The sequence below is a fragment of the Dermacentor andersoni genome, chromosome 7, assembly GCF_023375885.2.
Source record: "Dermacentor andersoni chromosome 7, qqDerAnde1_hic_scaffold, whole genome shotgun sequence".
Taxonomy (NCBI): domain Eukaryota; kingdom Metazoa; phylum Arthropoda; class Arachnida; order Ixodida; family Ixodidae; genus Dermacentor; species Dermacentor andersoni.
In genome coordinates this window covers 21,545,642-21,570,107 of record NC_092820.1, presented here as the reverse complement: position 1 = coordinate 21,570,107, position 24,466 = coordinate 21,545,642, and the positions used below count along the sequence as shown (strand labels likewise).

General features: G+C 47.8%; 1 protein-coding gene and 2 pseudogenes across 1 annotated transcript in view; 2 read left to right on the top strand and 1 right to left on the bottom strand.

The window, feature by feature from the left end:
- Window positions 1-24,466, bottom strand: part of LOC126535659 (uncharacterized) — a 316,705-nt gene that overhangs the window by 72,827 nt on the left and 219,412 nt on the right. Inside the window, exon 18 of the mRNA XM_050182461.3 lies at window positions 4,206-4,445. Within this exon, the coding sequence (XP_050038418.2) occupies window positions 4,206-4,445 (240 nt within the window). The remainder of the gene's footprint in view (window positions 1-4,205; window positions 4,446-24,466) is intronic.
- Window positions 16,526-18,037, top strand: LOC140219450 (tigger transposable element-derived protein 4-like; annotated as a pseudogene).
- On the top strand, window positions 20,612-24,221 carry LOC140219448 (uncharacterized; annotated as a pseudogene).

The following is a 24,466-nucleotide window of genomic DNA, read 5'->3' as shown; positions in this document are numbered from 1 at the left end:
TCTGAAATCCACTTGCAGCACTCGCTTATCTCGGCGGTCATATCTAAGTTGTGGTGGGACTGGAGGGAGGGGGGGGGGGGGGAGGAGGTCTCGCTGCCGTGCACCCAGTTCAGTTGCGATTTCGTACTTCAGATCTCCGCATGCACCCTCCTTTTACTGCGACTGGTTTTGAAGTGTTCATTTTAACAGCATCGTGCTTTTTAAAATGTTCGTTATAGATGAATGCAGATTCAATGGGCAGGGTTGAAAAATTGTAAACCCCAGTGAAATGATTACTGATAAATTTTTATATCAAGGATTGTTAAAACTGGGTTCGACTGTACTGCAGTCAAACCTCAATATAATGAAGCATTATTTGCTGGGAAGAACTTGGTCAAATCGTGAATTTCGTTACTTCAAGGGTTCTAGAGTTTTAGCACTAGAAGCAACTTTAGCACTAGAAGTCATCGGGACCACAAAAAATTTTCAAATTGAGCGGGTTTTCAAATTAACCGATCACACAAAAAAATGCAACCCAGGCAAAAAATTTCCCTGCTGGAATGCGCTACCTTTATTCGACAATTTTCGGATTACTTAAAGTAATCAGAGATGCCAGTTGCCGCGTCATGTAATTCGAGGCTCCAAAGGTCATGTTTTCTAGTTGGCAGCATTTGACAATTTCCAATGCGGCAATCAACAAAACTGCTGATAACGTTCAGCGATCCGATAACTTCCCCAAGAGCGAGTGCTGCGGAGGGCTCGTTAGCGCCATCGTCGCTGTCATCGCACATGGTGGCATCAGCGGTAACTTCGCTCTCCAAGTCTGAGTAGCCGGTTTGTTGATCATTTTCAAACTTCAGATACTCGGCGAAGCCGACTGCACCGGATTCGCTATCCTCTGCGCAGAGTGTATTGATGCGGCCGCAATACTCGGCTCCTTCTTCATCAAGTGCACATGAATAGTCAGCACCAGCATCGACGGTGCTTTCCTTCAAGAAGCCACCGTGTTCAAAACACCGCATGATCAAAGTGGGTTCCACTTGCTTCCATGCATACGTAATAAGACATCTGGCCCCGAGGAGGACAACGGAGTACTCCTTGCCGTTGTCGTAGCAAAGGAGCATGCGCTTGAGCAGGTGGTGGCGGTAAATCTTTCTGGTGTGGTGAATGACACCTTGGTCCATTGACTGCGAGATCGACGTGGTGCTCGGAGGAAGAAATAGCATCCTGATAGCTTTCAGGTCTGGGATGTCACCGTGTGCCGGGCAATTATCAACAGCGAAGAGTACATACCTACTTGTGGCCACGAACTTGCGGTCAACCTGTCGAACGTAATCTTCAAATGTTGGGTCTGTGACCCAGGCTTTCTTGTTGTGGCGGTAGATAAGCTCATCGCTTGGCGGTGGCCATGAATTTTTAAAGCAGCGAAGCTTCCCACTCTTTCCAACTACGAGTAGCGGCAGCTTGTGTTCACCGCACTTGTTTGCGGCGAATAGAACGGTAATTCTTTCCTTGCTCTGCTTTCGACCCTTGACCGCGGTGTCCTTCGCTGCGAACGTTTTTGCGGGCAGCAACTTGACAAAAAAGGGCTGCCTCGTCAAAGGAGCAGGTAAGAGAAAAGCAGAAGGCAGGGAGGTTAACCAGAATAACGTCCGGTTGGCTACCCTACCTACCCTGCATCGTCAAGGTTGTACACATCGTCTGCACCGTACTCGCTAAGCAACGGAGCCAACGTGTTTACGTCGACGATGCTCTCGTTGGCGCTGCCGCTCTCGCCACAGCTGGCCACGACGGTTAAGTTACTTGGCTCTTTAAAACGGCTGAACCATCCATTGCTACACTTGAACTCTTCGTGCCCAAGTTGTAGAGCCAAGTCGTCGGCCTTCTCCTGAAGTATCATTGCATTGACGGGAAGGACGGCTGTGTTTGCTTTCTGCAGCCAGCGAAGCAAAGCCGATTCCACATCTTGGCACGTGGGAGCCCGTACTTGCGACCACTTCGAAGAACGTGTCTTGCTGTAGGCATGGTAACAATAAAATTCAAACAGCGCCAAACGACAGGACCAGAATGAGGAGGATTGTGGTCCTGTCGTTTAGCGCTGTTTGAATTTTATTGTTACCATGCAACACCAACTCGCCCAATCCACTGCCCTTTTGCTGTAAGCCTCCAGTAACTTCGACTTGTTCTTCAATATTGTGGACAACATCGAGAGGGGCACGCTGTGCCCTTCAGCCAACTCGGCCTTGGAACACGTGTTCTTACCCACTTATTGGATCAAGCAAAACTTCTGCTGCAGCGTTAAAGTCTTATACTTTGGCATCTTCGCTCACGGGCACTTCTGCATAATTCAGAAAAAAAAAAAAAGAAAGAACACCAGCTAGCTGCAACACCCCCAACCTCCGCACACAAAAAAATGGTGCAGAGTGGCGTTGCGCGCACACACGTCACCGCAGGCGCGAAGAGAGAATGGGCGAACGGCAGCCAGTGGCAGCGGCACGGAACATGCACTGACTGCGAGGAGCGTGCAGAGTAGGGGACGAGAGCACGTGACAAAAACCGGAATGCCTGCTGCGTTGCAGTGAAGCACGTCTTCTCTGCAGGCGCACGCTTCGGCAGTACCATGGACTGATTTTTGTGCCAGCAGTACTACAGGTCGGGCGCTTCGCCTACAAATAATCATGATTGTTATGTGGCGTCGCCTCACGGCTCTGAATGGCCGTCATTTCGTCGGGTTTGCAGTGAAATGGGGATCGGAAATTGCCGCATAGCACCCCAAATCTTTGAATTAACCAGGTTGGCCTAAGCCGCCGATTCGAATTTTCCAGTCAAATTTACGTTGGAAAATACGGGACCTTCAAATTATCCAGGATTTCGAATTAATGAGGTTTTCTGTATTGCAAAACGTTCAAAACTGGCGTTCATGTGCTAATTAATGTCCCTAGATTTTCTGCTACCGAAAAATATCTAGGGACTTAGCACTAATCATCGTGTCGGATTTTTGCCGGAAGAAAAGGCGTAGTCGTAGCCACGACATAGGACGGCGTTTTAGAATGCAACTTTTATGAGCTGCTAAATTGCCAATTGCTGGACTTGAAAACTGTTTGCAGCACTTCCATCCTTAAACACTCTGCTGTGCACTCATGCATTAATTATAGCTTTCTGCCAAGAACCTTTTTACCTATTGTTGTTGCACCTATAACACTAGGAGCTCAATTATCACTATAATCATTTGACCTATGAAAAAATAATTGCAATTTTGTGAATCCTAGATATACTTCGTGGGGCAAAATACATTTCGTGAAAAGGGACAGAAGAAAGGAAGAAATGTATTTTGCGCTACAAAGTATACCAAGGAAATCTAAGCACCAACTTACCCAAGAAGTCCTTTTGGAATGAAGTGAATTTTATGTACAAATAACCAAGATAGCTCTAATTACCAAGTCCCCCCTTAACCGCATCAAAAATCGGTAACCTGGCAGGCAAATAATTTCGAGGAGCATTTATGTTCAGATAAGCAGAAAGAAAGTTGTTTTTGAATTTAAAGTAGGACAGTCTTGCTTGCTGCTACAAACTGAAATGCACTTAAAGGTGCACACACTCAGTGGAAGTCGCCCATGCACAGAGGCTGCTTACTAGCCTGCATACTCACTTCTGGTCAATCAAGAGAACAGATGACCTTTCACATTTCTAATATTCCACCATGTGGTAAAAGAACACCCAAGGACCGCAAAAGAAAGAACAAAAAAAGAAGCCTAAATGTTGACCAAATGAATAATTCCAACAGCCAAGTCACCACTCGAAAAGGTGGCCAGTAAAGTGGAGTGGTGAGCTAAAAATTCAAAAGCCTTCAAGCTGGTGTTAAATTTCTTACACTTAATTTTACACTAAATAAAAATTCTGTAAACATTCTATATAAGCATTCTTTAACATCATACTAATCACTGATGGAGTTCCTGGTGGGATTGTTTTTAAATACAAACAGTTCTATGCACCAGGACTGTCCCAGAAATTTATGATTTTTAGTGCTGAAACAGAAATCTTACCTAATGAAGCATACAATTTAATGACCTTTCCTTTTGATTAAATGGCAACTACTCATTAGTCATACATTCCAAATATATTTTCAGATTTTCAAGGGCTAACCTGAAGAGTAGATGCAAGCGTTCTGTGGCTCAAGCTAATAAAAATATGAGCACAAAAGCGTCTACACAAGTTGGACCACGCACCCCTCGCCACGTTGCTGCTGCTGCTCTTGTGGTGCTGGCGTTGCCATGGAGACGTCACCACAGCCGTCGTCAGGCTCCTCCTGGACGGCGGGCAAGGTGGAGCTGCCGCCAGTCGGGGGTCGGCCAGTGGTGGTGCTCAGTGTGGCCACGCCCACCGAGTGCTGGGACGAGCTGCTCGAACAGCTGCTGCCTCCACTGTTGCTGCTCGACTTGCCCTCCTTGCTACACTCCAGGATGGTGCTGGGAAGATTGGCGATGTACCAGAGATGATTGGAGGCAGGCCTTCACGCAATCTGACGATAATGGCGCAATTGTTTATGTGCATTGTACGATTATGACCTCAAAGGGGGCTCAACTGAAGAGCAGCACATGCTGCAGTGTTACATACCCAGTGCTCCAAGTTGGTCCACCGATTCGTTTTGAACACTGTTCCCTCGGCAAACCGATGTGGGTGAGAAAGAAGTTAGGCCTAAACATACAGACATACTGCAAACTAGGTGAAGTTTCCAAAGAATGCTAATCGCATTTGAATATATTCTGGTAGAAAATGCCTCACAATGACTGTCAACGTTAATGGAATTAGCATTCAAGCAATGTAGCAGTAAACTGTACTGCTAAGGACACCTTTTGTACGATGTGTAATGGGCAAAGAATGTGGCACTTGATTTGGCACACGCACATAGATACATGCGTGTGGTGCACCAAGACAAGTGTGCACACTTTTGGACGTCGCATAGAAACTAAACACAGCCTTGCAGCCACATACACTTTTGTCCCACTGGCACTGCAGAATTAGGGTTCAGCATACTGGACTTTGAATGAACTACAGCGCAAATGCACAGGCGTCTATTGCAGGCACAAAGCTTTTCAGCTAGAAGAGCGGGCACTCCCACTTGTCCGTCAAGTGTACGCCTGCTGAATGCACTCGCAGAAATAGAAAGAGGTCAGACATTGGCAGACCAAAGATTGCTTGAAGCATCCAAGGAAAGCTAATCACATTAACCCTTTCAAGCGCTGCACACACAATTGTGCATGTCAAGCCAATAAAGTAGAATTCTGTTAACTCAAACTCCAAGGGGGCTGGAAATTTATTCGAATAAAATGCAGTTAGAATTAAGTACAGATATACAGCGCTAAATATAGCGCTCAATAAAATGTGCAGTACAGCATGCAAAACCAAATATGTCACAGGGGTCCCTCTGCAAAGGGGGGATATTTTTCCTACATCAGCGCACATTTGCCAGAGAGGCCTAGGTTCCTTATGACAAGTGCAATAAGAAGTGCAAGGGAAACATGCGAGGGCGAGCTAGGAAGGCTGGTGGCCTGATGCATATCCTCATCCTGCAAACACATGCTGGATATTACGTAACTGAGCGTGCAGTAATGTGATCAAGCTCATGCTGAGGGAGACCTAGCTGGGCATGCAGAAACATGATCATGCGCACGCTGGGGGCTCCTTCTTGCTCCTTTTAAGCCAGATGGGGAGAAAAGGGGTGCTCTGCTTCTCTGCGGTTCAGCAAGTCGTTCCTCATTTTTACAGCGCGCGACGCTATGAGTTCTGTCTATGCATCGAGCCTTTGGATAAAGTTTCTCTGAAAAGCAGTCCATGGGAGTGAGAAAGTTTGTTCGACATAACCATTGCACGGTTCCTGGAGTTCGAATATACTGGAGTGCTTTTAAATACAGTCAACGACAGCTTTTCCAGAAGCCCAGACAAGAAAAATAAATTATGGGGTTTAACGTGCCAAAACCGCAATCTGATTATGAGGCACGGCGTAGTAGCGGACTCCAGAAATTTGGACCACCTGGGGCTCCTTAATGTGCATCTAAATAATTTCTTGGGCATGCCTGATAATTTGGACGCCATCGCGGCGCTGCCAAGTACCCCACAGTATCAATGTATATGAATGTCTGAAATTGCGGACACAAAAGACCTTTGCAGTCCGATTATCCGGGCTTTTTGCCACCACCACCGACATTTTGATTATCTCGCCGCCTCGAGCCGACACTTTCGCACGCAGATCCGCTGGCAGCCATAGCCACCACCGCGGCAACGCTAGGCCTTCGCTACCAAGCTTTTTGCTGTTCTGTGCAGTGTTTTTCATTGAAACAATTCGCCTGTTAGTAATGGTGCCAACTCCGCCTTTGTAATCCTCACCAATGGTTTCGAAGTTCGCAAAGCACAACACGTTGCCCAATGCCGGTCAGCTTCGCCAATACAGCACTGTTACACGGTGAAGCATGCGTGACGAGTTGCGGTGAAGCATACCATTGTATTGCTACGTGCCTTTCGGGCTTTGCATCTGTGCCGGTGCCGTTTGAATGATGGAAGTTAATGCGTGTGAGCACTCGCACAAACCTACCGCGATAGCTTCATATCTACGATGCGCCCATCGTATCAGGCAGGGCAACTCACACTATCTCTCGCGATAGTTCCACGCACGTTCCTTCACAGCCTTTAAATACTGCCTGCAGATAGGGGATGCTCGTTCTTTGTCGATTGCTGTCCATGATCGCACATGTTGCTGCTAGTTGCTTTTGGTTATGTGGGGCACAAGTCCGCCTCAATATATGGTTGTCTTGCTGTGCGCTCGTCTTCTCTAATCACCGGTGTGTAGCACCACTCGTGACAACTGGTGGAGGTGCTGGGTATGTCAAGCGCTCGTTCAGGCACTCTCGACACCAGTCTGCATCAGCCAGAAGAAGACGACCAACGAAGAAGCCGCCAGAATCTTGGGCTCTCCCGAGTACGGCTTCCCTACCAGAGAAGACATGCCCTGCAAAAGAGGCCACAACAGTCTAGATGAGCGAGCCCATCACTCCTACAGCCGCAGTGTTGCAGCAGCCACGGGAGCTACCGACATTCCGTGGAACCCCCTGCGATGATCCTGAAGACTGGCTCGAACAGTTCGAGCGCGTGGCGAGCTACAACAAGTGAGACGACAACGCGAAGCTGCAGCACGTTTACTTCGCGCTGGAGGTGTCTGCACATACGTGGTTCATCAACCAAGAGTCTCAGCTCAGGACATGGGAAAACTTCAAGCGAAGCCTTCTTGTTACATTTACAAGTGTTCTTCGCAAGAAAAGAGCCGAGAGACAACTTCAAACACGTCTCCAGCTGCCCAATGAAAGCGTGGCCGTCTATGTGGAAGAAATGAAGAATCTTTTTGGTCGAGCAGACCCAGAAATGTAGGAAGAAAAGAAGCTTGGTTTTCTTATCAGAGGAGGGAAAGAAGAGCTTTTCGCTGGGTTAGTGTGGAACCCACCAAAAACAGTCGCTGAATTTTTAACTGAAGCTGTAGCCATGGAAAACACACTCGACATTCGGAGAAGACAGTACGGACGCCCTGCTCTGGTCCGTGGTACGTCTCCCACGGAATTCGACACCATGAGCACGAGCAACCTTCAAGACACAATCAAGGCTGTAGTACAAGAGGAACTTCGTAAAAAGTTCCCTAGCTCCAGTCTTCAAGTTGCAGCGCTCAGTGACGTTATCAGACAAGAAGTCCAGCAGGCACTGGGAACAGGGCAACTAGTTCAGCCACACCAAGCACCCGAATACACCTCTTGACCACCTCAGGTTATGTCGTATGCCGCCGCTGTGCAAAGCCAAGTGCGGCCGACCAGATTGGCGTACTCGCCATTGCAACGCTCACGACCAAATGACCGCCCGCCTAGAGTCGAACAGGCAGCCCCGAGAAAGTCCGACGTCTGGAGGACTCCTAACCAGCGTCCTTTATGCTTCCACTGTGGTGAGCCCGGCCATGTATACCGTCGCTGCTTCTACAGGAACCTCGGCATCCGTGGGTTCCCTATCGGGGCTCCACGTCCGCAACCTGGCCAAAGGCCACTTGAGATCGAACACTACCTACAAAGGCAGAATTCATCAACAAGCCGCTACAGGTCGCCGTCACCCTCATCCCGCCGTTCTACTTCTCCCCGTCCTAGCTAAGCGGAAGCAGTGCGTGGAAGGTCCCCCAGCCCTAGCTTGGGAAACAGGATGGCAACCGATGGAGGCTCGGTTGCAGCCAGTCGCACTGCTGAAAACCTTCCCCCGCCGCAACATTCTAGTGATGTAACTACGCCTGCGCCAAACGAACAAAATGTGTCAACAACGCAACAATATAATCTTCATACCAGCGACAAGAGCAAGCGATGCGTCAGTAACAACTACCGGAAAAGCCGCAGCACCGCACCCCGACGCACGTGCAATACCAGAACAAAATCCACGGACCTAGCAGTGAAGGTAGATAACCGGGATGTGTTCGCACTGGTTGACACCGGTGCTGATTTCTCCGTCGTGAGCGCAGTGTTCGCCACTCAACTAAGGAAAGTTTTTACTGCTTGGGACGGCCCGCAGATACGAACAGCAGGTGGTCCCGTCATAACACCAAAGACAAGATGTACGGCTCGTGTAGCGTAGCGAGGACACACGTACCCTACCAATTTCATCGTCCTAGAGCAGTGCTCCCGTGACATCATTCTGGGCATAGACTTCCTTTCGGCAAACAGTGCGGTCATTAATCTACAGACACAGACCACAAGTCTTTCACCAGAGAACGCCATCGCGCACGATTTAAGTCCTGCATTATCTGCTTCACTCTGATCACAGTGGGTACCAACAACGGCAGCTGCGTGGAGGGACCGGTCGAAGGGAACCCAGGTTTGCTGTTTGAGCGGGGGTTGTCTGTAGCAAGAGGGATCGTCCGCCTGGTCAAAGCCAATATACCGATAACAAATTTCTGCTCGGAATATCGCCATCCCGCTAAAGGCACCACGGTGGCGCTCTTCAAGACTATTCCCAACATAGGCAACATCCTCACGCTCGAAAACGAACTCGCACCTCAACCTCCTGACATTTCATTCGATATAAACCCTGCTCTGCTGCAAGCGAAACAAGAACGGCTGCAGAAACTGCTTCATGCTACATCGTCAGAGATTCGCCAGACGATGCTTACAAAGCATCGGATAACAACAGATGAATGTACATGGCCTATTCACCAGTCACCGTACCGCGTGTCCATAAAAGAACGGGAAGCAATCAGGAAACAGATAAAGAAATGCTGCACGACGATGTCATCGAACCCTCTCAAAGTCCCTGGGCTTCCCCCGTCGTGCTCGTGAAAAAAAGAGACAACACCCTAAGATTCTGTGTCGATTACTGCCGACTCAACAAGGTCACAAGAAAGGACGTCTACCCGCTCCCTCGAATCGACGACGCCTTGGATCGCCTTTGCAATGCAAGATACTTCTCGTCCGTGGACCTAAAGAGCGACTATTGGCAGGTGGAGGTTGACGAAAGGATGGCGAAAAGACTGCGTTCATTACACCAGATGGCTTATACCAGTTCAAGGTCATGCCATTTGGGCTGTGCACTGCCCCTGCGACCTTCCAAAGGGTAATGGACACTGTGTTGGCTGGACTCAAATGGAAGACTTGTCTGGTATATCTTGATGATGGGATAGTATTCGCTTCTACCTTCGACGAACACCTTAGCAGGCTAGAGGTGGTACTGCGTGCTATCAAGTCTTCCGGATTTACGCTGAAGCATGAAAAATGTCGCTTCACCTACAAACAGCTGAAATTCCTGGGCCACGTTGTCAACTATGCAGGCGTCTTACCACACCCAGAGAAGACAGCTGCCGTGCAACACTTCCCACAGCCCCATGAAAAGAAAAGCGTCAGAAGGTTTCTCGGACTTTGTGCCTACTACAGACGTTTCGTCAAAGATTTCTCGCAGATCGCAGAGCCTCTGACAAGCCTGACAAAAGAGGACGTGCCATTTGTATGGCATGCACCACAAGATGAAGCGTTTCGAGAGCTCCAGCGCCGTCTCCAATCGCCACCCATTTTGGCGCACTTCGAAGACAACACGGAAACTGAAATCCACACCGACGCCAGCAGTTACGGCCTCGGCGCCGTTCTTGTTCAGAGACAGAACAGATGAGAACACATCTCTATGCCAGTCGTTCTTTATCGAAGGCAGAGTCAAACTATTCCACAATGGAAAAAGAATGTCTGCCAATAGTGCGGGCAACATCAAAATTTCGCCCATATGTATACGGCTGACCCTTTACTGTCGTTACCGATCATCACCATGCTTTGTGCTGGCTAGCAAACCTGAAGGACCCGTCCGGACGCCTCGCGAGATAGAGTTTGTGGCTGCAGGAGTTCGACATCTCCATATTCTACAAGAAAGTAAGAAAGCATTCAGACGCAGACCGTCTGTCCCGAGCCCCCTTCGAGCAACCACCACCGTGTACAGACGACGACTCAACTTTTCTGGGCATGGTTACCGCCTCCGATTTTGCCACGCAACAGCGATCCAACCCGGAACTTAGTGGCCTCATTGAGTACCTTGAAGAACAAAGTGACGGCGCACCACAAATCTTCTAGTGCAGTGTGTCCGCATTCTGCTGGAGAAATGGTGTTCTAGCCAAAAAACTTCGATTCCACGAAGATCCCACAACCTTCTTGTTGTACCATTGTCGTTACGTCCAGAAATTTTGCTGGCATCTCATGATGAAGCAACATCCGGACACCTCGGCTCTGCATGAACACTTGCGCGGATTCGAGAATGTTATTACTGGCCAAGTATTGCCGAAGAAGTCAAGAACTACGTCCGTACGTGCAGAGAGTGTCAACGCCGCAAGATTCCCCCAACGAAACCTGCCGGATTCCTGCAACCGATCGAACCCTTCACAAGACCGTTCCAGCAAGTTGGATTGGACTTTCTTGGGCCATTCCCGACGTCCACCGCTGGGAACAAATGTATTGTTGCGACGGACTACTTGACACGCTACGCAGAAACGTGCGCACTCTCAAGAGCGACCGCTGAAGAAGCCGCCAGATTTTTTATTTTTCATATCGTCCTGCGTCACGGCGTGCCAGAGGCTCTTATCCCTGACAGGGGGACAGCATTCTGTAGGTCTATTCGATTCAGCGAAGTTTCTCTGCACCTTCTGCACCTATTCACGGTGCACTGCACCTAGGCCTTCGATTCCCCGAGGTGCAGCGGTGCACCATGCACCCCCATGCTCGATTGAACGGGGTGCAAGGCAAGGTGCCGCCGCGGTGCAGAACACCCTTGAACCTTGCAGCAAGTGGGTGCAGCCCGGCACCCCCTGCACCTTTTCGTTTGTGGTGCCGTGCACCTTTTTCTGAATCGAACAAACCTTGTAGTGACCTGATGCAGGCCATATTGCGGTACAGCCAAACTACTCACCGCAGAACTACCGCCTACCATCCGCAAAGTAATGGTCTCACAGAACGGCTAAACAAAACCCTAGCGGACATGTCGATGTACGTTCACGTTGAACATAAAATGTGGGATGAAGTACTCCCTTATGTAACCTTCGCATATAATACAGCCATTCAGGAGACAACTGGGCTGACACCGTTTGCTTTTGTTTACGGCCGGGAAGTGACTGCGACACTCGACACCATGCTCCCTCATGTGAATGAAGGTGACTCACATCCTGACGTGGCGACGTTTCAGCAGCGTGCCAAAGAGGCCTGGCAGCTCGCTCGAGTACGAACCGCAAGACAGCAAGCAATTGACGTCTTCTCTAATTACCGGTGTGTAGCACTACTTGTGACAGTATACACGCGTGCACCCACTGTCTCCTATCACAGTAAGAGTGCCGATAGGCCTAATAAGTGTAATTGTAGGTCTTCAGAGCCGTTTCGGACATGCCTGTGGCGATTTGAGGCCTTGCGGGGCAGTAAAAGGCATGCATCCATTTTTTTTTTTTTTTCTGAAGTTTTTCCGGCCCTTAGGGAATACGAAAAATCAGATTGTACATATGCCTTTGCTGCGACCAACAAAGCAGTTCAAATTATCTGTCAATTCTAAGATACTTCAAATTATTATTAAGATTTCACTGTACATACAAAGCAAAATAAATATTGAAAATATTGATGTACAAAGCATGTTGCCGACATCTTGAAACACTTCTTTTTGAACCTGTACTGCAAGCGTGAACGATGTGTGTAATGCATTTTAGTAAAACAAGTTTGAAAATACACGGCTGAGTGTTTGCTCTCTGTGTCAGTATGTCATCACGTAGCATCATGTAATAGCTTCTCGCAATTTTTTACATCATGCATATTTTTCAAGTGGCTGATGGGTGCTTTCCAGATACGCTAGGCATGAAATCAATGTTTTCATATATGATGTTGTAAAGAGTTTTCACACCGTGACCACATTCTGTAAACTTGGCAAAACTCTGAAGAATTGAAAATTCTTAATCCTTCATTGCAGCTGTAAGCTTTTCATGATTCTCAATATGTGAGAAATGTAGCGAAACTAAATTTTTAATAGGTAGAATTATTTGCAGCTTGAAGGGGTTCACACACACCACTGATGGCAGCCCCGTTCAGGCATGCCACCATAAAAGGCCAAGCTGCAAAACATACTGGCAAGCATAAGAGTGCCCTAAATAGTATACAAAAGCTTTCCTATGAACCAATTTCAGTTTTGTTTCACAGGAGGTCCATGCGTTGTAATACAGAAGGCGGTCACGTGGAAGCCCGACATCGCAACTTTTTGGCACTTGCTCAGACTCACTCAATTGTCTGCTAAGCTGCAACTCACTACGCAGCCCAGTTTAATAGAACCATAACAGACCATCGAGTAAGCTGGAGCGAATGCCAAAATGTCACAATGTTGCAGTCCCCTGCGGCCATTTCTGCCATTACTTAGTACCCTGCCAAACAGGGTACTAAGTAATTTGTGGTTTTCATAACACAGCAGCTGTTTCAGAACTTACATGCAGGGCCAGAGCAGTATTGTTAATTCACATTTCACAGGACTGCAAAAAATGTCTGAAAAAAACAAATGTCAAATAACTGAACACACCTAGAAAAAAAAACAAGTCCTTACCACATTAGCATGCCTTTATTTACAGAAGAAATCCACAACCCTCGTTCCTATTTGTGGTCAATAAGTGGTTGCAGTGGCAAGGGCCTCACAATTTCCTTTATAGATGATCCAAACACTAGTTTCATCATGTGAGTAGACAGACTTTTCACTACCATGCGTAGATTCCGATTATTTTTTATCAGTTAGCACATCGGCAATACACCATCTATCATTATAGCCGGTAGAATGGGTTGGACGCCAGCGCACAGGTCTCAGTAAAATCACTTTTCATCCTCGACAGCTTCAGTCATGTTTTCTGACATCACATGCATCATCCACCGAGTCAAAACAAGACTACTGCTTGTTGCAAACATTACAGATGAATCGACAGGATTGTGGATGGCAACCACGCAGTTCTAAAGGCACATGGCACGCACAGTGTTTTGCGCAGCAGAAAATGCAAGAGGCACAAAGCATTTTTGGCACTCCCACATTTCCTCTGTGCATTCCTGTATAGTTACTGCTGACAACTATGGCAATGTGTACTCCGTGGCTTCATCTAGGTTGCACACTAGTGCCCGCCTTTTCTCCTTCACATCGCACATTTCCGGTGCTCCACAATCGGCATGTCACCCAATTTGACCGGCAGGCAGCCAAATATGTATGAATTAAAGAAAGTTTGGCGCCATTACGTAAAGTTTTGGCCATTTTCACAAAACGCATGCCACACCACAATTCATACGTTCAATCGCACATAGAGAGCTATGTGTGATCTGCATTGATTCGTAGATATAAAACCTCTGCATCTGCTGTGTAGATGGGTCACTTGTCAAACTCTTTCGAAGTTCCCAGAAGAGCGCCTCAAAAAGAAATTGAAGGAGGTCTTACAGACTGAGAAGTCCCGGAAAAATCACTTTTTGAAAACATTGTTTTTGGAATCTACAGTGTCCGATACATCATCTCAGAAATTTGGACCGATATTTTGGTCGTAATGGCAATTTACATCATGTCGGTGAGCGATATTTTTACTGAGGAACATGCAAAAAAGGTCCTTTTTCCGTGACGCGCAGTTGCCGTTGCAAGTTTCTGATCACAGCCATCTTGATCTTGTTTGAACAAGCCAGTCTTCTCATTTAGTTTTTGTGCCCCCGCTATTCTGTGCGCTGAATGGCTATGAAGAAAAATCCCACGAAAAAATTGTCTCGATGCACAATTCCATTCGTCGACTGAGACGTGATCGTAAGCACGCCATGCCATTGGCAGATTTTCGTCGCCGACTGCTCGGGAGTGCGAAACTTGGCGTGAAGCCATGTCAAATTCAGTTTGCTGCAAGCCATAAATTTGGCAAGCAGAACAAGAAACAAGGGGCATCAAACTTTCTAAAGTGCGCAGCAGCTTTGGAAGATGCTGGCAATAGTTTGCAGAAGCCTCTCCCCGTGACTACGGAATAGGCTTAGGAGATGAAAGCGGTTCTGGCAGCGGCCAATGTGCATGCGGCATTCCAGCACAACTACTGCAGCCCGATGATTTGTAGAAAGTGAAGAATGCTCAAGAAAAACTGCAAGACTTTGCTTCAACGCCAGCTACCAAGTGAAAATCGGATTTTCTCGCTCACACTGATACAGCACGGCTGGCTCGGATGCAATGGAGATGCGCTTCATTATCGTAAGCCTCGATTCTATAAATGCTCTGCTGTCTTGTGTAAAGTGCAAGTTGTGGTGCGGCAGTGGACAAAGGTGAATGTGACTGCAGTCTCAACATAGAGATGGTCCTCTCGTGCGCTACCTGTGGCGATGCCACGTCGGCGCAGAGTTCGCCGCGTGTGAGCGGCCGCCAAACGTGCACAAAATGCAGAGCACTGGCAATCGGCAAATGACATTAAATGACACTTTTGCGATTAAAGTTATTCATCTCGTGTGCAATCTGCATGATACCGTGTCGAGAAGAAACAATAGAACATAATTATTAGTTATCTAGACAACTACTATGTATATGCAAAATATAACTGGATATTTAAAATAAACACAAAACACTGAATGAGCATATGCAGTTTCATCAGCTTTGATTAAGAAATAAAGGTATCTCAATAACCCATGTACACCCCTTAAACAATGGAAGTGAAATGTTAATTATCTTAAGAACTGACCTACAGCAAAATCACATTTGAAATCAGCACAAAAAATGTCAAAAGACAATAGTTTCATTAATATTGATGAAAAAATGGTGAACATTATGCCAATAGCAGTGACATTTGTTTTTCTCGATTTTCTCAAAATAATTTTGCGCACCTACCAAACATTCACTGTGCCCTATCACTAGCTATCAGATAGAATAACGGTTCTTTTTGCAACATGAAGCTACATGTTTGGAGCACACAACAGAGGAAGCAGTTTTGCCGGTTATTTTTCTAATTGTCTTTTTGTGTGATTAATGCATGGCCATGTTCAAAACAATGGAGGTTCAGTATTACTAGTACAAATTAATATTAACCCACTCTAACACTGCTCCGTTGCTGTGAGTCTCGTGCTTTCTGCTATTGATCCACACGTCATTTATATATTTCTTTTGGGTCGCTTATTTGGCTATTGTGGGAAGAACAAAATACATTGTTTTCTTAACTATGTAATGAAACAATGAACCTACCGAAAACATAACTGCATCTTTAGAATCGGGACAAGAAACTGAACAAGCATGCATACTTTTATCAAGTTTGGTTCAAAAATATGTATGGATACCTGTAATCACCATGTCCCCCTTTAAGAGTAGACGTGGGTTCTGAAACTAATTTTGTTAATTTTGGCGTGAATTGAATGATATTTAACAGTAAGGGTCAGTTATTTCTGTTGATTGCAAATATCTAATTAGATTTTGCATATCTGCATTACAGTCGACTCCCGATAATTCGAAGCCGCTTAATTGGAATTTTCGGTTAATTAGAAGTGAAGTGCTGGTCCAGTCAGTTTGGATGTAATCCAATGGAAGAAATCGCTCGACAATTCGAAGTCCTCAGCCAGTAATATTGTTTAGTAATTGGAAGTTAGTTTTCAGCCGGGATCCTCGAGGTGACCTTCATTCTTTGGTAGAATGTGCAATTTTTCAAGTGCTGCAACAACTCCGTGCTCCGCGTTGGTGTCATCGCCACCGCAGCCACCCGCAACGCCATCCTTCTTGGAGCGGCGTGATTATTCATTGCTACGGCTGCCGTGGCCTCCGCGATCAACTCCGGCGGGAGGCGAAGCGGCTCCCGCCGGAGGCCACGCGGGTGCCATAGGTGCACGCAGCGCTGCATACTGGCAGTGGCGAGATTGTGTGAGATTAGTCTTGCAGCGTGCGCAGCGTACGTCGAGGCGTGTGTTCGTCGAGCGCCTTTGTGCGGGTAGCTCGTTGGCTAGGTTGTACCACGGGCGGTGATCCTACGCTTCGGAATTGACTGTACCTAGTCGCACAGTTTATAGCCATGGCAAACCGTGGCTCTTATCGCACGCTCGACCTGGCAACGAAAGTCGAGGTTTTGAAGGAAGTTGAGAAGGGAGGTGCCGCCAAACAAGACTTAGCGCGGAAGTACGGGATCAAGCCGAACACGCTCTCAAACTACATCAAGAATAAGCGCACAATAATGGATGCATTTGAGAACGACAAGTTCAAGACTTCTCGGAAGCGAATGCGCACCGGCGCTTACCCAGAGTTGGAGAAGGCTCTGCTGGTTTGGATTAGGGAGGCCAGGAGCAACAAACTTCCTCTCAGCGGAGACATCGTTGCGATGAAAGCCCGGACGCTTGCAGCAATGTTGGGGATTGATGACTTCGTTTCGTCAGATGGATGACTGACGCGCTTTAAAGATCGCCATGACCTGGTTTTCAAGAGCGTGTGTGCTGAAAAGGCATCCGTTAACCAGGAAACATGCGCCACGTGGAAGGACGGAAAGCTGCGTGAATATCTCGCCAAATACAGACCGGAAGACATCTTCAATGCAGATGAGACTGCACTCTTCTATCGGCTTCTACCAGAGAAGACCCTGACATTCAAGGACGATGACTGTGCTGGGGGCAAACGCAGCAAGGAGAGAGTGTCGGTGCTGATCGCGGCAAACATGACTGGCACGGAACGATGTCGCTTACTTGTGATCGGAAAAGCCGTGAAACCGAGATGTTTTAAAGGCGTGAAGACGCTGCTTGTGGACTATGAGGCGAACAAAAGAGTGTGGATGACGGCCGAAATCTTCAAGAGCTGGATAAGCAAATTGGACCGCAAGTTTGCTTCTTCGAACTGCAAGGTGTTGTTCCTGGTCGATCACTGCAGTGCTCACGTGAATGTGCCAGCCTTGAGTGCAATACGCCTCGCATTTTTGCCTGCAAACACAACGGCTGTTTTGCAGCCTATGGACCAAGGCATCATCAAAAATGTTAAAGTCCTGTACAGGCGGCACCTCCTCGAGCGCATGATTTTGTGTATGGATAACTCTGCAAAATACGAGGTGAGCCTGCTCAGAGCCATCCACATGTTAGCGCGAGCATGGGACTGTGTGAAGCAAGAAACAATCGCAAACTGCTTCAGGGCTTGCGGTTTTGTGGCAGCTTCTTCGGAGGATGCCTCTGAAATTTCAGCGGAGGAAGCGTCAACAAGCGAGCTTGACGGCACTGATTTTGGTGATGCTCTCGGGGACGTCAATTTTGAAGTTTACGTCGCCGTAGACAAGGCGGTCGAAACGTGCAGTGCGCTGACGGATAGCGAAATTGTAGAGATTATTCGGCCCCAGGAAGCGACCCAGGAAAGCGACGATGACGTTGAAGGCGAGCCACAACCTAAGGCTGCCGATGTAGCTGCGGGCCTTGCTCTCGCGGAGCACTTCTTTGCCGCTGAAGGTAATGCGGAAGAAGCGTTCTGCCACGTCTACAGCCTGCAGAACTTACTTTCAGCAGCGCGATTCGGCAAGAAGAAGCAGAGCAAGATGACTGACTATTTTTCTTAGAGAAAATACTCAATTTCGCCACAAATAAAGTGCTGTTTTTGTATTTTGTGCTTAATTGGAAGTTCGTTTAATTCGAAGTTTTTTGCGGTCTCCGTGAACTTCGTATTAACGGGAGTCGACTGTATAACAAACAATACAAGGTTTTTAATACTGAAATTCAATTTCTGAAAGAAATTGCTATTAACTGAGGGGCCCGATTTTTATTAGTGATATCATAAGAAGCCAACAAACACTGACACGAAGGACAACATAGGGGAAATTACTTGTGCCTAATATAAATGGAATAAAGAAACGCTAAATTAATGGACATTGAAGTGGATGAAAAAACAACTTGCCGCAGGTGGGAACCGAAGCCTCATCCATATGGGCATGAAGACAGATTGGAATAGTTTTACATTATATCAGTCCTGGGGACAGAGACGCCTACGTGCTAAACGCGCTGCAGTGTGCGCTTCCCTAACGTCTAGTTCGCTCGCAGCACAGTCTGCTTACTTTTTGCTGTGTTATGCCGGTCGGCCCACTCAACCGTATCCTAGTAAACAGCTGCCTTTCCACTAGCAGTGATGACACTGCTAGTGCACTAGCACTGCTAGTGCTAGTGCTAGTGCAGCGCAAAAATTACGACAAACTGTGTGCGAGACACGGTTGCATGGTATGTGGCGTGTGAACGGCTGCACTCTTTTTCTGAGAACAAATCCGCTCGCTGTTCACAGCCACTGCCGGAACATACATGCTGAAGCCGTTCTGGCGCACCGTGGCAGAATTTCCATCAATTTTCTGTGTTTGGCGCAGTGTCACACAGAAATTTACGTTTGTAGCAAAATTGCACAATTGGCGCAGGAATCCCACTCCTAATGACAGGCCTAGACGTCTTCCATCGCAAATTCTACGGCACTTTCGCGTCTTGCCAAACGCTTGATGCGTAGTAACCTTAAGACGACGATCTCCTCCAGCCATTCGGGCGGCAAAAAGATGCCTTATGAAACGTTGTCAAGAAGCAAGTGGCTGAACAAACGTAAGCTGTGGTGCGATCAAACCACAAACGTAGTAAAACGTGAGAGCAGTCAAGTGTGCGCCAAACAGCGCCAGATCAATAGGAGCAAGGCACGTGGGTTTGGGGGCGCTTTGGCCAATCAGTAGCAAGGACGCATCCTTCAGAAATGATGTGATGGCATCAATTTCCCCTTTCCAACACCATTTTGAACTGGCGCAAGAATGCACATAAAGAAAATAGCTTTCACACAAGCCCAAGATACTAGCGGCCGCCGGCCACCGCGTTGACAAATGGCGACGGCATGAAGTTCGAAGGTTTTTTTTATTATTTTTCGATTAGGTTCGCTTTATAAATTTTGTGGAAGGATTCCTGAATGTATGAACATAGCGAACATGCACTTTTCAAAAAATCAACTTTTTTGAGATTTTTCGCCATTTCAAAACCCGCGTCTCCCCTTAAAATAGTGTTCATTATGTTTTTCACATTCTTGGTCCCATTGCCTGCGAACCTCGTTAACTACGTGTTCTTAAAAACACTATTTTAATGAGACATTATTAAAAAGGTCCGTAAGAAATGACCTAATTAGGAGTATTGTATTCTGTCATCTTTTCTTGTGAGATATTTTAAATCTAGAAACATATTTGAAATAAGCATTTTACAATATATCTCCACACAAAACTTAAGCAGCATATGTCGAAAAATTTTTAAAAAAGTTTTCAGGACCCTCATCTCCCCTTAGGGGGGACGCAGCCTTTGAAAACCGAAAAATCGCTACAAGGTCATTTCTGGAAAACCTCATATTCGGTCAGTATGTCTTATAAACTACCATTTATGTAAATATCAATGTCTAATTCATCGCAAAACTATTTCAAAGTTTATAATGAGCCATGGCAGCCCTCGAGGGAGCGAGCACTCAAAATATCCCTACTTGGTGCGAACGCCATTTCTCCACCACTCCTCCGAGTGCTGCCAGTTTGGTGTTGTTTTGTTCGTTCGTGAGAACTTTCAACTTTCCCGCGGCTCAGACGTGAAACTGAGATTCGGCGAAGCGTGCGCTCCTTAAGGACACAGGGGAGCCCGCAACTCCCATTGGCTGCTGCGTGCGATGACGTAGTGGTCTCCTGCATAATGTGTCCGGCCGTCATCTGCTTCGGCTCCTCCATCGCCGGAACCCTTTGTGTGTTCCGCTTGCCATCGTCTATCTTTGCAGCCGTTTCTCCAAGTTTCTACAGTCGTTACGAGACCATTGTTTCGTTTAGCCTGCTGATTGTTGTGTGGCAGGCCACGATGCGCCCAAAGAAACTCAGGATGCTAGACGCATTCGGTGCGTGCAAGGAAGCGTTCTATGAAGCTCGCCCGCATAGCGAAGGTCGCCGCTCACTTGCGCGCCGTCGACGATCGCACTGACGGTTCCTGTGAGGCAGCTTCTGTTTCATCTACACAAGAGCGTGGTTGTGTCGACGCTTCTAGCAACATGACTCCTGCTCCACCGGCGCAAGAATGTCGTGACGAGCGCGTCTGGTGTCTCATGCTCACCGACAGTGGCTTCCACATCTTCTCTTTCATCTGCCTTGGACAGTATGATTGCGTCGTCCCCTGTGCAGTTGAAAACACGTTTCCTGACGTGTGAGGGGAAAGAGGCGGCAGACAAAAAAACGCACTGCTGTGCAACGAGGACTTGGCGCTATGTCAGCAACGGAGAGAAAATTTAAAGCAATGGAGCGCGATCCTGAAGCTGCCAACGCTACAAGTGAATGCGAAAAATTTCTTCTGCAAATGGATGCCCTAGGTGACCTGCTATCCGAGACCCCGTGCCAGTGGTGCATTGCAACTGGGATGAAGGTTCAAGGAGGGACCTAACCGGGACTTGCAACAAAGCTTGAGCTGCTATGTTTACATTGTGGAGTAGTTGCAAGCTTGTGGAGTTCTGCTCGTCAGGATGACTCAATGGCCTCTGACGTGAATATAAGAGCCATTGTGGCAACAGAACAGATAGGGAAGGGACAAACAGCCCTCAATGACTTTTGGCCAGTGATGAACGTGTCCCATCGTGGCCTGCATCATAACACTTTTCAGAAGCACTTGAAGAAATTCAGGAAACCGCAGACACAGTGCATAGACAAGTTTTATGCAGAATTTGCTTCTGCTGTGAAAACCACCTACAAGAAAATGGATCCATATTTTAGCAGGGATATCACAGTAAACTTTGATGGAACATGGCACAAGTGTGGCCACACGTCCCATATTGCGGAGTTGGTACAATAATTGAATATCATGCGGGCCTCATCTTGGGCACCATTGTTTTATCAAACCAGTGCCTTGGCTGCCAAGTAGGACCAAAGCGTGGAGACCCAGGCAACGCAAGCTGGCTGGAGGATCACGTGTGCCAGAAAAACACTGACTCTAAGTCTGGGAAAATGGAGGTTGAGGCAGCTGTCATTCTTTTCGCACGTTCGGTGCCAAAGCACAACCTCCGTTACACAACGCTCGTGTCTGACGAAGATAGTGCCACCTTCTCTGCCCTTGTGCAAGCAAATGTTTATGAACTGGTCCCCATTTCGAAAGTGGCCTGAACCATGTCCAGAAGAGGATGGGGACAGCACTGCGCAACCTTGTGCAGAAAAGTGACAAGGCTTTACGAGGGAAGGGCAGGCTGACAAAAGCCCTCATCGACAAGTTGACCGACTATTATGGCTGGGCCCTATGGAACTATTCCAACGATAAGGCTGCAATGCAGCGTGCAGCGATGGCATCGTACCACCACGTGACATCGACGGACGAGGATCCTCACTACGACTTATGTCCTGAGGGTGCAGACTTGTGGTGTCGTCATAACGGCAGCAAGAGTGATGGTGTGCCACCTCCGAAGCATCAGTACAATCTTTCAGGCTATGTTGTAGGAGCACTGCTACCTGTTTATGAGTGCCTCTCACAGGCTTCTCTTCTGCAACGCTGCCTGGGAGCAAAGACGCAGAATGTGTCAGAATCATTTCACTCCGTGCTGTGGTCACTGATGCCCAAAAAGCAGCATGCGTCGCTGATTGCTGTGGAGACAGCACTGCATGAGGCAGTTTTAAGATATAATGGTGGCTGCCACAGTGCCGCCCAAGGGCTATGTTCATCAGTGGGGCTAACACCCGGCCACCTGGCCATTCAATGGGCAGCCGAGAAAGATTCTTTGTGCTTGAAAAAGGCCAAGAAGCGATCGCAAGAGAAGGTGGAAAGGTGGCAAAAGAGGAGAGTGCCTAAGGACACATCCACTTATGCTGGAGGGTCATTTGAGAACAATATACAGTCAAACCTCGATATATCGAACACGGATATATCGAATTATTGCGTATATCGAACAATTTCTATATCACATGAAAAATCGCATGCATTTTTAATTCTTTATTTCGAACGGGGCCGGATGTAAAATGGGTATATCGAACTCCGCCGCCCCAGACCAAGTGCGCTCTGTTGACATGAGGCGAGCTTTCCCGCAACACCTCGAAGATAGCGGCGGCGCGATCGGCGTTCCAGACTGCTGCGTACGACAGCTGCCCACATCGGTTGCGCCGAGGGCGCCATTTGAACGTAGCGGCGTACACACGCGGTGGCTTGGAGCCAGCACGGCCGCCGCAATCACGCGCGCACCTATGCGCGCACGGCGGGGCAAGCCGCCTCGATCACGCGCGCACGGCGAGGCTTGCCCCCGCCGTGCGCGCGTGATCGAGGCGGCCGTGGAGCAAGTTGGAGCGCTTTGTCGGTGCTGAGCCACACATCATGTGCATTGCGGACTTCGTTGGCGGTGACGACTGCACCGGAACAGTGGCGGAGTTAACAGACGTGGAGATCGCGGCAGAAGTGACTGCTGAGCGGCCAAACGAAGACGCTGCCGAGGCTGATCCAGCAAGCGCTGATGTTGCCCCGCTCCCGACTGCAACTGAGGCTGTAGCTGCTTTGGCCGTTGTACGCCGCTACTGCGGCGCAATAGAAGGCACTGGACTGTCTATTGTGGACCGTTTGGACTATGTTGAGGACGCCGTGGTCAAGCACGCGGTTGCCAATATGAAGCCGGCTACGCTGCTTCAGTACTTTCAGCGAACTAAATAAATACTTTGTTTGAAGCTTCATGTGAGTATCTATTGCGCCACGATTGGTTCATTGATTGATTTGCGCTAGTTTTTGACGCGTTTTCTACGTGATTTTATATATCGAATTCTGGCTATATCGAACTATTTTGCGATCACCGCGCTGTTCGATATATCGAGGTTCGACTGTATGTGCTCAAAACTTTCAAAGCTCAGTTTCTCAAAATGACTTTTTTTTTTTGGCTGGTGAGCCTGCTTGTTCCAGCCATATCTCTGTAACCCCTCATCAGATTTCCAGAAGTTTTTTTTATTGCGTATCTGAATAAATTTCTGAGGGCAAGACAAGCCCATATTTCTTATATATTGTGTCTGTAATTTGCGATTTAAAGAAAGGGCTCTGTCTTGCCCTGAGGTATCCATCTGGGAATCGCCAGTGAATTTCACAGTTGCAGCACCTTTTGAGAAATCTCCAGGCGTGGAATGAGAAAACCATGTGCACCATTCTGAAATATTACTGTAACTTGAGAACCAGTGAAGATAACTGGATGAAATTTTGTATTTCTACTAATGCTTTTGCTATGAGTTCATCCTGATAATTTCATTAGGATATCTCAATAAATAAAAAAGTTGGTATCCGAGGGTAACCTCCCCCCTTAAGTCGGGTTACTGCAAACATGTGATTGACCAGATTCTGCTCAATAGGACCATGAAGCGCAAGTCCACGATCAACTTGTACATGGCGATCGAGATGCTACAGGCTGCTTGGAAAGGTGTACCAGCAAGCACGATCGCCATTTGCTTCCAGCATGCCTCATTTGGCATCAGCAGCGGCGGTTACAGCGCAGATTTCAGTGCTGCCACCAATGAGGGTGACACGGGCGACCAAGCCGTAGTGTCGTGGCACGCTCTCCTTGACGCCGGCGTTGTGCCTGACTGCGGCAGCTTCTTGAGGTACGTCAGTGCTGATGCTGGCGCGGTGATGACCGAAGCACTAACAGAGGCGGAAATTGTGTGCACGGTGATGGGGGTGCCTAATGACGACAGTGACGAATATGTAGACGCCAGCCCGGAGCCTAACCCGATGTACCGACGTCCGCACAAGCGCTCGATGCGGTAGACCTGCTGTGCGGCTTCTTTGGCGCTCACGATGACGGCGAGGACGGACTCGAAATAGTGGCTGCAGCTGAAAAAGCCATCATTCGCCTGAAGAAGACACGGCAAAAGTCAACCAAGAAATTTTTTTCTACGAAGTGAACCGCCACCTGGTGTGCTGTTGATCGATCAGTGATGAGCCTTTTGCCGTGAATAAATTAGCAATTCCTTGCTGGTATTTATTTTTCGCTTGCTTTCTTGCCGCGTAGC